The sequence below is a fragment of the Chiloscyllium plagiosum genome, chromosome 37 (genome assembly GCF_004010195.1).
Source record: "Chiloscyllium plagiosum isolate BGI_BamShark_2017 chromosome 37, ASM401019v2, whole genome shotgun sequence".
Classification (NCBI taxonomy): Eukaryota; Metazoa; Chordata; class Chondrichthyes; order Orectolobiformes; family Hemiscylliidae; genus Chiloscyllium; species Chiloscyllium plagiosum.
Window position 1 is genome coordinate 26,396,309 of NC_057746.1, and position 14,189 is coordinate 26,410,497.

The 14,189-nt window shown below is 42.4% G+C and overlaps 1 protein-coding gene across 6 annotated transcripts in view; it reads right to left on the reverse strand.

Annotated features, from left to right (window-relative positions):
• LOC122541410 (protein PRRC2A-like) overlaps positions 1-14,189 on the reverse strand; it is a 136,572-nt gene that overhangs the window by 16,302 nt on the left and 106,081 nt on the right. For 5 of the 6 annotated variants that reach the window (XM_043678163.1, XM_043678160.1, XM_043678161.1 and 2 more), the window contains 3 exons: positions 12,212-12,445; positions 9,340-9,426; positions 556-657 (listed from right to left, as the gene is read on the reverse strand). In XM_043678163.1, coding sequence (XP_043534098.1) covers positions 556-657; positions 9,340-9,426; positions 12,212-12,445 — 423 coding nt within the window. The remainder of the gene's footprint in view (positions 1-555; positions 658-9,339; positions 9,427-12,211; positions 12,446-14,189) is intronic. The other variant, XM_043678166.1, reaches the window with a different exon arrangement.

Sequence of the window (14,189 nt, forward strand, 5' to 3'; positions counted from 1 at the left end):
TAGAAGTAAGAGCTAAGAACCAATCCACCCATTCATGCGTAGATCTAGAAACAGTGAATAGCTGAGAGATAGATTCACCACGTTCCTCAGCAATTTTGTTCAGACTCAAAATGATGGAATTTGTCATTTGGGGACTGGAGTTGTACTAACTCTGCCTTTTGGAAGAGTTTCAAAACTCTAAAAATAATGGGTCTGGAGAAACTGAAACACACTGGTCAGTGATCTGTTCTGTCAAGTCACTTGGACAGATTTAACTCAAACCCTACCACTGGGGGCAAGAGGGTGAGGGAATGTTACCTTGCACATTGCTGTCTGAAGAAAACATCGACAGAGCCAGAGCCAGTCGAGGCGGGCGGGGGAAATGTGTTCTGAAGGGCAAAAGCATCCGCACACCATGTAAATGGCACAAAAGGAGACCGAAGTTTCACTAAGTTCTTTAAGGTAAGTTCAGAGGTACTGATCAGAATCCTCCTTTAATGACAGAGTTGCTGACCAGTGACTTAGCCAAGTAGAACTGATTGTCCTTTCTTGCCAAGAGTGAATGAGAAATCCTACCTTAAGAGTCAACTCATTGCTGGGGAGAGATACAGGAGACATCTCATTGTCCTGTGGTGGGGTCTCAATGGTGGGGACTGGCACTGGGGCAGCTAAAGGCACCTGGGAAGGACAACACAAGAAACATCAATGCCCCATTTCTGATAAAAATATTGAGCTGGCTGAAAGGCCATGCAGTCAAACAGCCTAGCTATACTGACCAACCATCTGGACTGATGCATGAAGAATGGCTACTTAGTTTGATGTCATAGAGCGGCTTTTTTGTAAGGTTTGTAGCTAAGGTTGAGATTTAGGGTATAGGTTTGCTCGCTGAACTGTAGGTTTGATATCCAGACATTTCATTACCTGGCTAGGTATCATCATCAGTGGCGACCTCCAAGTGACATCAGCACAAACCCCTAGAACCCCATCCAGGACAAACATATAAATAGAAAGCAGGAGACAACAGCTTTGCTTCACTTGGAGGTCGCCACTGATGTTACCAAGCCAGGCAATGAAATGTCTGGATATCAAACCTACAGCTCAGTGAGCAAACCTGCACCCTAAGTCAGAGCGGATTTGCAGGCCAGGAGTAAATATTCTAAGCAGGGAAATAGATTTTGGTTGCGGTGATGTGAGGGGAGTGAAGAATTGGGAAAAATGACTAGAAAGCAGTGTTGATGAAATGGGAAGCAGACCTTCAAAGAAAGCAGGTAAGGAGGTTATACTTACATCACTATGAAATATGATGTACACAGGTTTATGCAACGGAATTCTGAATCCAGATTAAAACTACAACTGTTGAGTTTCTTTTAAAAAGCAGCTGCAGTTTTCAAGGATCATGTTTTAAATATCTCTGGAATCATGATGTTTAGGACTGATTTAAAATTGTGCAATGTATCCTTAATTTGGAGCTTGTGACACAGCCACTCCAGTAAAATTAACATAAAATCAGTTTCATTGTGGACAAGAATACATTGGACAGTTTAGTCCATTGTACCCCATGCTGTCTAAAAATGGTACTTTTGGGGGAGGGGAAGAGGAGGAGGTGCAGTGTGGAGGAAGAAAGAGGAGAGCACGAGGCTGCATTGTGCACACACAACACTGCCAATTACATTTACTCCAGGCACTACAATTAACAGGGAAGCATGTCTGTCTGGACCCCTGCAGACCAAGCATTTACATCAGAAAAGGTTATACATTGCAAGCATTTAACTTGGCAGGAAATCTGTCAGTTTGACATCTGGAAAGACACACTGTGCTCATTCAATGATGCCATATCAATTTGCTGGCAGCTGGAAAGCAAGATTCCAAAAGGACAAAATAGCATAAGGGGGAAGCCATAAACTCATGAGGAGGTTACCCTGCTCTGCTGCAGAGATTATAGTTGTTTTTACAACAGCTTGTTTTGCTGGATTCTAGATCAGCAAATCACATGGCAACTTCCAATTAATATTAAATCCATTTCAGTTATTGGCAGCGTAATTGGAACCTCTGCTTTTATTGGTCAATTTATCTGCCACACAGGGCATAAAAAAAAAGAGCTAGATTCAGGGTAACTGGTTTATTATTGTTAATGCCTCTGATTTTTAATTAACCCTCTGCCAAATTGTGGAGCAACCACCTCTTATGTTGCTTTTTGTCCATACATCCTGGGCCTGAAGAGGGTCTCAAATGTGCAGCAATTTGGTTCTACTTATTGTACAAACCTCCTTCACGAATGCAAACTGCACCTGTTCCTGTGAACAGATACTATTCAGCTTCACTTTTGAGCTTTCCTTACTTACTTCACAGACTAAGAGAAATCGGAGCTGAAGTGGGCCATTTGATATTTTGAGCTTGCTCCAACATTCAGCAGAATCAGGATTAACCTTCCTCAATTCCAAACCTACCACCATATACCAATATCTTGCACTACCCTTACTATCCAAAAGTCTATTGCCCTGTCTTGAACGTATTTAACAAATGAACATCTCCAATTCTCTACAGGCACAGAATTTCAAATATCCACAAATCTAAGTAAAGAAATTTCTGTTCAGTCCTAAAAGCTTAGTCACGGATTTGAAAATTCTGTGCCAATTGTTCAAGGTACCCACGGCAGGAAAACAAATGCAGCATCTGCCCCATAAAATCCTGTATTTCATATTTTAATTGGATCATCTTTTATTCTTTTAAACTTCAGAGAGAATAGACAACCTATTCGATCTTGCCTCATCCCACCACACAGCAGGTACAACAAAACTTTGCTTTCTCTAGGGCAAGAGAAAGCAAAGGTCCAAAGCTACATACAATTGTGCTGGCATGGCCTCAAAGACCTGGACATCTTTACTTCAATTCCTTTGTAACAAAGGTTATTATATTACTTGCCCTCCCACTGCTCACTGAAGGTGCGTACTTATTTTCAATTTGGTGCAATGATACTCAGGTCCCTCCAAATGTAAACATTTCAGAAAGATTTAAAAAGGGACCAGAGGGGCAACTTTTTCCCCACAGAGAGGGTGACTCATATGTGGAATGAACTGCCAGAGGAAGTGTTATATGCAGGTAAAGTTACAATATTGAGAAGGCATTTGGATGAGCACACGAATAGGAAAAGTTTAGAAGGATACGGGCCAAATGCAGGCAAATGGGAAACTTGGTCAGCACGAATGAGTTGAACTGAAGGGTTTGTTTCTGTGCTGCATGATCGTGCTTCTTTTTAAAATTCTTTCTACCAAAACAAAAAAACTTCACACTTTATTGCATCTATGTAATATGCAGGCCAAAGGCCTAAGCTTAGCAACCAAAGTACCACCATTTCTTCAGTCCCGCTCATTTCAATCTCTCAGTGCTGCTACACAGCACAATGAGCGTCGACTCTGTACCTGTGCTCATGTAAAAAGATATCACCACCCACTCGGCCCAAAATATATAAAAACAAAATCACAAGTGTAAACAAGTGCCTAAAAATGTGAAATTTCAGTTAGTCAGACAGCATATATATGTTCAAGGATGTCCAGAGTTCTTGATGAGCAATGGCTGCCATGATCGAGTTACTGCAATTGGCTACAGGTGGTCTCAAGATGGTGATGCAACGGCAAAAGTGCAAGGCTCCTATTGCCAAACATATGGATATGGATGGCAAATCAGAATAGGATGTGCATACAAAACTAAGGGGCATTGGCCAAGTAGATAACGAGAAACTGCCCCTCTCAGTAGAGTGGTCAATAGCCAGGCGGAGTTGAAGGGTAAGGAGTAAGAGGTTTAGAAGGGATTTGAAGAAAAGGTTTTTCACTCAGAAGTTTGTGGGTATCTGGAACCTACTGCCTAAATTAGGTGATGGCGGGGAGAGCCTTCAAACATTTAAGAACTATTTAGGTTAGCAGTTGAAACACCAAAACATACAAAACAACAGGCCAATTTGTAGAAAATGAGATGAGAACAGATGGGATACTTATGACCAACCAGTCAAGATAGGTCAAAAGGGCCTCCCTCCATGATGTAAAAATTCTATGACTATGTCAGAGTTCTGAACTCCACAAAAAACATGCCATGAAGAGACAGCCTTGAAGAACAGGGTGAATGTTTTAACACTGTAAAAGAATGCAATTGGTGCCATGTAAACATATTCCTCAAAAGACATATTTAAATTTTCAATGATTGTCTAAACCTAGCTGGTTTAATTATTTATTTCTTACAAACTCCTGGATGTTAATAAAAGCTTTAAATCAGTTCAATGTTCCCTCCAATGCTCTCAATTAATGCGCAGAATAATTTTTTTTCTGTGCAAAGTAACCAGTACTTTGTACTGTACACCAGTTAAAAGAAAACAGCACAGCATAAGAACAATTAAATACTTTACCAGCCAGGGGAAACGGGGTTAGCATTGAAATGTTTGGGCCAAAGGGCCTGTTTCCATGCTGTTGGATTTTAATGACTCTAACCATGTACAGTTTTGGTATCCTGACTGAAGGAAGGATGCATGTTGGTTAGAAGCAGCTGGAGAAGGTTCACTCATCTAATAACTGGGATGGAGGTTACTCCTGTGGGCAAAAGATTATTGGACAGGTTGGCCCTATTTCACTATTAAAAGAAAGGAGGCCTGTGATCAGAAGTGTGCCACAGTCCACCCACTGCTTTTCACCATTTACATAAATGATTTGGAGATGAACACAGGAGGTATGGTTAGTAAGTTTTCAGATGACACCAGAATTGGAGGTGTAGTGGACAGTGAAGATTATCTCCGATTACAACAGGATCTTGATCAGATAGTGCAATGGACCAAGGTGTGGCAGATGGAGTTTAATTTAAATGAGAGGTTTTGCACCTGGGAGAGGAAAATCATGGCAGGACTTGTACACTTAATGATAAGGTCCTGGGGAATGTTGCTGAACAAAGAGAGCTTGGAGTGCAGGTTCATAGTTCCTTGAAAGTGGCGTCACAGGTCAATGGGACAGTGAAGGCAGCATTTGGTACGCTTGTCTTCATTGGTCAGTACATTGAGTATAGGAGTTGGGAGGTCATGTTGCGGCTGTACAGGACATTGGTTAGGCCACTGTTGGAATACTGTGTGCAATTCTGCTCTCCCTGCTACAGGATGGATGTTGTGAAACTTGAAAAGGCTCAGAGAATATTTAAAGACATTACCGGGGTGGAGGCTTTGAGCTATAGGGAGAGGGGCTGAATAGGCTGAAGCTTTTTACCCCTGGAATATTGGAGGCTGAGGGGTGTCCTTATAGAAGCTTATAAAATCATGAGACATGGATAGGGTAAACAGTCAAGGTATTTTCTCCAGGGAGGATGGGTCCAAACCTAGAGAGGGGGGCAAGATTTCGTGCAGAGGATAGTGCGTGTATGGAATGAGCTGCCAGAGGAAGTAGTGGAGGCTGGTTCAATTACAGCATTTAAAAGGCACCTGGCTGAGTACATGAATAGAGGGATATGGTCTAGTCCCAAATGCTGGCAAATGGGGCGAGATTAGGGTAGGATATCAGGGCTCCATCTGCCATGACCAGGGCCTCCAAGCCCTCAGTTTTTCCCTCTCCCGATGTCCCCAACAGTACCCTTCCACCGACACGCTCATTCGTTTGGCCGAACTGGTCCTCACCCTTAATTTCTCCTTCAAATCCTCCCACTTCCTCCAGACCAAAGGGGTAGCCATGGGCACACGTATGGGCCCCAGCTATGCCTGTCTCTTTGTTGGCTACGTAGAGCAGTCAATCTTCCATAATTACACGGGCCCCACTCCCCACCTCTTCCTCCGCTACATTGATGACTGCATTGGCGCCACCTCGTGCTCCCGCGAGGAGGTTGAGCAATTCATCAACTTCACCAACACATTCCACCCTGACCTTAAATTTACCTGGACCATCTGACATCTCCCTCCCCTTCCTGGACCTCTCCATCTCCATTAATGATGACCGACTTGATACAGACATTTTTTACAAACCCACCGACTCCCACAGCTACTCTTCCCACCCTACCTCTTGCAAAAATGCCATCCTGTATTCCCAATTCCTCCGCCTCTGCCGTATCTGCTCTAGGAGGACCAGTTCCACCAGAGAACACACCAGATGGCCTCCTTCTTTAGGGACTGCAATTTTCCTTCCCACGTGGTTAAAGATTCCCTCCAACGCAGCTCGTCCACACCCCGCACCTCCACCCTCAGACCCCACCTCTCCAACCGTAGCAAGGACAGAACGCCCCTGGTGCTCACCTTCCTCCCTACCAACCTTCGCATAAACCAAATCATCCGCCGACATTTCCACCACCTCCAAAAAGACCCCACCACCAGGGATATATTTCCCTCCCCACCCCTTTCCGCCTTCCGCAAGGATGAAGAAGGAAATGATTGAGTATAGAGACGTCTGGATCAAGTGGACATGGAGAAGATGCTTCCACTGGTAGGAGAGACTAGGACTCGAGTGAAGAGATGACCCTTTAGAACTGAGATGAAGAGAAATTTCTTGAGCCAGAGGCCAAGTCATTGAGTGCACTTGAGAGAGACAGATAGGTTCTTGATTGGTAGAGGATTAAGTGTTACTGGGTAAAGGCAAGAGAATGGGGTTAGGAAATATTTTAACCCTAACTGTGAATCCTCTTGCAAGGATGCCTGCCTTGAAGAAGTTTTCCTACTCTCTCTACAAGAATCTCAGGGAGTCCCTCTCCCACTGCAACTCCCAGGTCATACTCCATGCTACTTTCTCCCCACCCTCCTCTAGCTCATCTCTCCATGCTTCAGGCTCTCTGCCTTTATTCCTGAAGGGCTTTTGCCCGAAACGTCGATTTTACTGCCCCTTGGATGCTGCCTGAATACCTGCTGTGCTCTTCCAGCACCACTAATCCAGAATCTGGTTTCCAGCATCTGCAGTCATTGTTTTTACCGAGGATATCAGGGCAGCATGAATGAGTTGGACCCAACATCTGTTTCCACACTGTACATCTCTAGGACTCTAATGGAACGTGACCATACTGAAACACACAAGACCCTGAGGGGACTCATTACCTTGCAGGGAAAACTACAACTAAGGGATTCCATCCACAAAAAAAACCCCTCACTTTCCACTGAAATCTCAAATTGTGTTTTTTTAGGGTCTGGAGGTTTGGAATTTTCTTCTCCAGAGTGGCAGAGACAGGGTCATTGAATGTACTCGAGGCCTATAGTTAGATAGATTTCTATCAACAATAGAGTCAAGTATTGTGAGTTGTAGCTACAGAAGGTCAGCCAACTCACAGATTGGTACAGAATGCTTGAGGGGGTCTACTCCTGCTCTCCTGTACTCCTGTACATCCGTGCCTGCTCAGGTAGTTTTAGGTTAAGTAGTGTCATTTATTCCACCTATACACATTCTTCACTTTTTAAGATGATACACTGAATTGTGAAGTATTGATAAAAAAGTGGCATGCTATCAAAATATTTAAACTTTTAACTCATCAATACAAACGCAGGAGTGGACAAATTTCAAACGATCACAACAATTTATACTGCGAAAAGCCCAGTGTTGATTGTTGGCATGTCAAGTTCGACAGGTCAAGGAGTTGCCATGGAGAAAGCAACTGGGAACCAGTTCATTTTTAAAGCAAACTGTCTCTCACAAACAAATACAAAAAAACTGATTTGGGGAGAGGAAGTATGCACAATTCAAAATGTCCTATGTAACTTTAAAAACTTTTGCTTCACTGGTTGTAAATCTACATTCGGCATCAAAAGGTTTTCACAAACTCTCAAGATGGCCTCATGGTTTTAATACAGCCAAGTCTTTGGGATCAATCTTAACTCGACAAACAGGTTGCAGCAGATTGACTAAATGAATGGTATTCATCAGCCCAAAAGATCCTCTTACTAACTTCTTGCTCACAGCCTCAGCTTTCTTGCTGCACCCCTCCCCTTCCCAAACTCCCCTTCTTGGCATCTCTCTTCAATCTTTCCACACACCACCTCTCTCTTGCTTCCCTCCTACGCAACATACATAGGAACAGAAATTAGGCCATTCAGCCCATAGAGTCTGCTCTGCCATTCAATTATGACTGATAAGCTTCTCAACACCATCCTCCTGCTCTCTCCCTGTAATCCCTGACAATCAAGAACTTATCTATCTCAGTCTTAAACATACTCAATGACCTGGCCTCCACAGTCTACTGTGGCAATGAATTCTATAGATTCACCACTCTCTGGCTGAAGAGGTTTCTCATCTCCATTCAAAAAGGTCTTCCCTTTACTCGAAGGCTGTGCCCTTGTCTCTCCTACCAATGGAAACATGTACTCTGTCCAGGCTATTCTGTACCTTTCAATTAGATTTCCCCCACCTCACCCTTCTAAACTCCAAACAAGTGTAACCGTTCTCAAACATGTTAAGGTTTTCATTCCTGGGACCATCCTCGTGAACTTGCTCCAGGGCCAGTACATCCTTCCTGAGATACGGGGCCCAAAACACTTGCTTGCAATCCTCCTGCTCATGACTAACCTCTCAGTGTCGTGTGCCACCCCTCCCTCCTGCTCATTGCTTTCTTCTCCTGAGCCACACAGACCCATGAGGGAGGAAGCAAGATCGAGAAAAATGTGCAAGAGGAAAGAAAAGAAATAAAAAGTGCTCTCACTGAAACTTAAAAAGGATTCTGAAGGGGCTTGACAGGCTCTTTTCCCTCCTGGAGATCTAGAATACAGGAGCAGAATCCCAGGCTAGGGGCCAGACATTTTGGACATTTAAAAAGATATAAATTTTTCCACATAAAACACTTGGAATGTTTTGCCCAGAGGACTGTAGGTACTCCATCATTAGCAGCATTTAATGTGGAGAAGAGGAAATTTGGGATTTGGGGAGATCAGCTGAATCTTATTCAATGGCAGGAAAACGGAGGATGCCATAAAGTCATCATCTGTTCCTATTTCACATGCTACTTCAGATTATAAAAGGCCTAAAATCCAGGGTGAACTTCTGGGGTCATATAGCACACTTCGACAAAAGGTAGTATCTCTCAGCAGTCACACAATCACAGAATTAAGTCTGAACCATTGAAAAATTCCAGGTTGAAATCTTAGGCATTTTAAAAAGCTAGGCCCTTTGCCAGTGCACCTCACTAGTGCATTTCCTCACTTGCACTACTAAAATTGCCTCTCACCTGGATGAAAAACATGCAATTTCACCAAATAGTGGAGTGCTCTCAGACGATACAAGTAGCATGCGAGTGCCCTTGCACGCATTTGAATTTATATATGCAAGTTGTCCTGAAACTGGCTTACAGGAGAAGAATTGTTTCCTAAAACACAGCAGCAGCAAGGAAATGTAAACCATGCATAAATGAAGTTACAGATCAGGCAGTACGTACATCAGTGCTGGCAGCATTCTGCAGTTTGTTGGGTGGTGAACTTGCAGACCTTTGAATCGTAGGCACAGCTAGACTGAAGTCAGAATCCTAAAGGAAGCAAAATGAATAGTCTAATGCTTATGAACTGACATTTAAATATAATGAGTGTCTCCCCATTAGAATATCTTGAAGAAAGTTAGCATCTTGCCCAAGCTGCACAAAGAGATACAATATTAGGAACAGTTTTTGCAGACAGAAAGTATGTACTCAAATGGAGCTCCACTGCTCTTGAATTGGGAGACCTCAGCATTCCAGTCTGCAGAATTTGTACATATGGATTAGGTCTGCCTGCTCAAACACATTACTCCAATCAAACCCCCTCATTTAAATCCATCAGATTTCCTAGTCATAAGCCCAGAAATTTCCTGGTAACTGACAATATGCCAATAACATTACTAATTCCTCCACCACCCACTGTAAATCAGTCTCATCCTTTGTGAGACGACATTGATTCACACATTACTATCCTACAAAATGAACTTATTGTTTAATAAAATGAATGTTACGCAAGCTTCAAGAGATCCCCAATTCAGGGACAGTGCCGTTAGATGCAGTGGTCATTATGCAGTCGATTCTACATCAAAAATAATCTTATGTTTTTGGTGTGGCTGATGGTAGAATAGTGGGGAGAGTTAACAGGATTCTTGCTCTTTTGATTTGGCCATGGGATCTTCAAAATCTGCTCAACCAGGTGGATGGCATATCTGACAAAACAGCGGTCAACTCCGTGCAGTCACCTCAAAATTTACATGCTTCAACCTTCGTGCTGGACCACGACTTGTGATAAGGAGACATTTCTTCACCCAGATTGTGGGGAGCCTGTGGAATTCTTTGCCCCTGAAAACAGTTAAGGCTTTTAAACTGAACATTAAGGGGTTAAAGACAGATGGAAGAAGAAATCCAGGGAATTACAGACCAGTTAGCCTAACATCTCTAATGGGGTCTATAATTAATAACGGAGTAACTGAATGATTTGAAAATGTTCAGTTAATCAGGTGAGTCAGATCAGTCAAGCCTCATTGAAATTTTTTGAAGAGGTGACTAAGATAGCAGGAAGAGAATATCTATGGCTGTTGTTTATATGGACTTCCAAAAGGCATTTGATAAAATTTCACATAAGACTGTTAAGCTAAGACAGAAGCCCATGGAAGTTTGGGAGAATTATGACACGGCTGGGAAATTGGTTGAGTGGCAGGTGACAGAAAGTAGGGATAAAGGGTAGGTTCTCTGATTGGTAGGATGTCACCATATAGGTTCTGTTGGCGTTTCAATCAATCATTCACACTATTTACTGACAACTTGGATAATGGCATAGAAAGTCGTATATCCAAATGTGCCGATGACAAAAAGTGAGGCAGCATTGTAGACAACGTAGATAACAGCATAAAATTACAAAAGGGATATTGATAAACTAATAGGCAAAACTGCGACAGATAGAGTTCGATGTAAGCAAGTGTGAGGTTATTCTTTTGGTCCAAATAGGATAAGTCATGGTATGAAGGTAAGTACAGTCAAGGTTCAAAAAGACTTGGGGGTTCAGGTGCACGGATCTTAATGTCACAAACAGGTGCAGGAAGATAATAAAAAAAAACTCATGAAATGCAGGCTTTTATATCAAGAGGGCTGAAGTACAAGGATACGGAATGATTTGGAGATGCCGGTGTTAGACTGGGGTGTACAAAGTTAAAAGTCACAACACCAGGTTATAGTCCAACAGATTTAATTGAAAGCACATTAGCTTTTGGAGTGCTGCACCTTCATCAGGTGGTTGTGACAGGTGTTGTGTGAAGGATACAGAAGTTACACTGCAGTTCAACCTCAATTAGACCTCACCTGGAGCCGAAAGTGTGGTGCTGAATAAGCACAGCAGCTCATACAGCATCTAAGGAGCAGGAGAATCAACGTTTTGGTCATATGCCAGAAACATCAATTCTCCTGCTCCTTGGATGTTGCCTACCTTACATGCTTTTCCAGCAGCACACACACTCAACTCCAGCATCAGCAGTCCTCACTTTCTACTAGACGTCTCCTGGAGCATTGAGCGCGGATTTAAGTACCACACCTTTGGAAGGGTACAGTGGCCTTGGAGGGAATATGATGTAGTTTGACAAGAATGATGTCTGGACTTCAGGGGTTAAGTTATGAGGAGAGATTACACAAATTAGGTCAGTTTTCTCTGGAATTCAGGTAGTTAAGGGGCGATCTGACCAAAACCTTCAAGATAAATTGGGGAACAGGCTCACGGGGTTGAATGGCCTAGCCCGGTTTCTGTGCTGTAAGCAGAAAGCTGAAACAATGCTGCGTAGATGAGTAACCATGATCGTATTGAATGGCAAAGCAGACTCTAAAGGGCATATTCCTGGCCTACGTTTTATGCTTCCATGATTAAGAGGCAAGAATGTTAATAAAGCCAACAACACATGTTAATACAGCTAACCGAAAAGGAGGGCAACCTCTCAGCATTCACCCAATGGGCCAGACATTGTACCTAGTCTTTCAGAAAGTTAACCAACACAAATGCAGTTCGGCTGTAGCTGATTTGTTACTTAACTGAACAGGCTTGAAGATCATTTCTATATTTGAAATGAGTATACAAACAGAGGACCCATTAAAATTATTTTCACTTTTATTTGTCTCACTTATCGATAAAACTCCACTATTATAACTTCCCCACTCAGTTCTTCCCTTCTGCTTTGATTTCTTCTTTACTTTCAACCCTCAAGTACTCTGGGGGAACACAATACTAGATAAGGTTGCTGAACTGGTTACTGAGTTGAACCAGAATCCAAAGTCTAAATTTGAGCATTAAAACAAAAATAATCAATTGACTCACCTTTGCACTAACTCCAAACTGGATAGGTGGTACAGTGACTTCAGTCTCCAGTAACAAGTCAGGATCTGGTTTGGATTTTGGTCTGCTGTTTATTGAAAAGCCAACAGCCTTTGCAGCAGTCTCAGGACTCTCTTTCTGCTGTCCTTCTCTTGCCTTTTTATTTTTTAGTGAACGTTCATTTCCTATTGGTCCAGGTTTATGCTCTTTACTCAGTTCGCTGGCAGACTCCTGAAACTTCATGAAATCAAAGACTTTTAATGTATACATTGTCTTTTTTAAAAACAAAGAATCAACCTAGCACTGTAACATTAATAAGTAAAACCTCATGCAAAGAGGTTATTTAATCCTCTTACGTCTAGTTTAAGTGACTCATTAGAATTGCCATACCAGTCTTCAGCATTACCATGGACGTCATAAACATTTCTCTCAATTAACTAAGCCAAGATTTAATAGACTAAGGCATGTACAAAGACAATAGCAGAAGTTTGCACTTTGGCATGGACAATATATATTGAACCAGTGTACATCAATGCATGACAATTGGAGCAGTGACACCTGGGTTGGCTTGGAAGAGCAAGACAAGCCACCCTTCCACTGTGAAGTGAGCCCTACTACGAACAAAGAGCGGTACATGCATTAAAAGCAGAAGAGGCAAGGATCAGGTTTTTTTTTTCCTGTAATCATCTACATGAAATAATCCCACATTCACTCAGACCAAGAACGGTCATTGTGCAAAAGCTTCAGTGGCTGTTGTAGAAGAGGGGAACATGCAAACTTAATTACAGCATGCATCAGATGGCTTAATCTCTTTCCACGCACCATCTCAAGACCCTGCTAAAAAAGAGCATGTATTACCAAGTTTTGAGAAGATTTGTAGCTCAGGTGGAGGTTCTGGATGGAGGTTTGCTCGCTGAGCTGGAAGGTTCATTTTCAGACGTTCCGTCACCATACTAGGTAACATCCTCAGTGAGCCTCAGGCGAAGCACAGCAGAAATCATCAGCATGTTACCTAGTATGGTGACGAAACGTCTGAAAATGAACCTTCCAGCTAGGCTAGCAAACCTACATCCAGAAGAACATGCATTTCCCCCTAATTCTGGAATTGCAGGACCATACGCTGCCATTCAACACTAGCTCCTAGTCTGGTCATATGATTGTTTGGCAAAGTACACACAGTCAGGTGTATTTTAATTTCAGCTCCTGGCATCTAGCCAACTGTGCGAAATATGAAATGCACCAATACACAGGTGAACTTCAGCAGCAGGGTTTAATACTACAGCAAAGCAGTACCACCAACATCCACCTCTAAGCTATAAAAAGTTGCATGTGAAATCTATTTGTCATAAGCAATTAGGAGGAAGATGCTCAAGGCTATTTAGGGGTTGGCTTAAAATTGTTCTATTTGTCACAGATTTGAAACAATGTTTTTCTTGTCAAGAGGAGGGATTGAAGTCAGAATGGTGCTAAATTCATCTCCCTCTTCCACTCTTGCTACCAACTAGACCCACACCACACCCAAAAGCACAATTTTCTTCTGTATAAATCTCATAATGGAGCATAATGCAGATTTATAACTGAAGTAGATTCAGAATGAGAAGACTGAAAGACCCATAATCTAGAGAGTAAAAATTTGGAACCAATATTATTCGGTTCATTTTTAGGAGCATGATCTGCAATACAATGGTCATCCCCCTTAATGTGTAGCTCTCCTTCCAATTATGAAGAAAATATCTCCTACTGCTGAGCTGCATACATTCTCAGCACATGCTGCATCATCACACATTAAAAAATCCTTGCTTCTACTGGCTGATCTACTATTCAAGGAAAGGAGGACATGCATTTCCAATACCATTTGGATTGTCTTTGAGGAAAATGAAGCAAACTGATTTAGTGACATCTAAATTAGTTACAGGGAGGTGGATGGAGCACAAACTTAGCCAATAAGGAGAGGGTTTTAAGGGGGGGGGGAGAAAAGGGA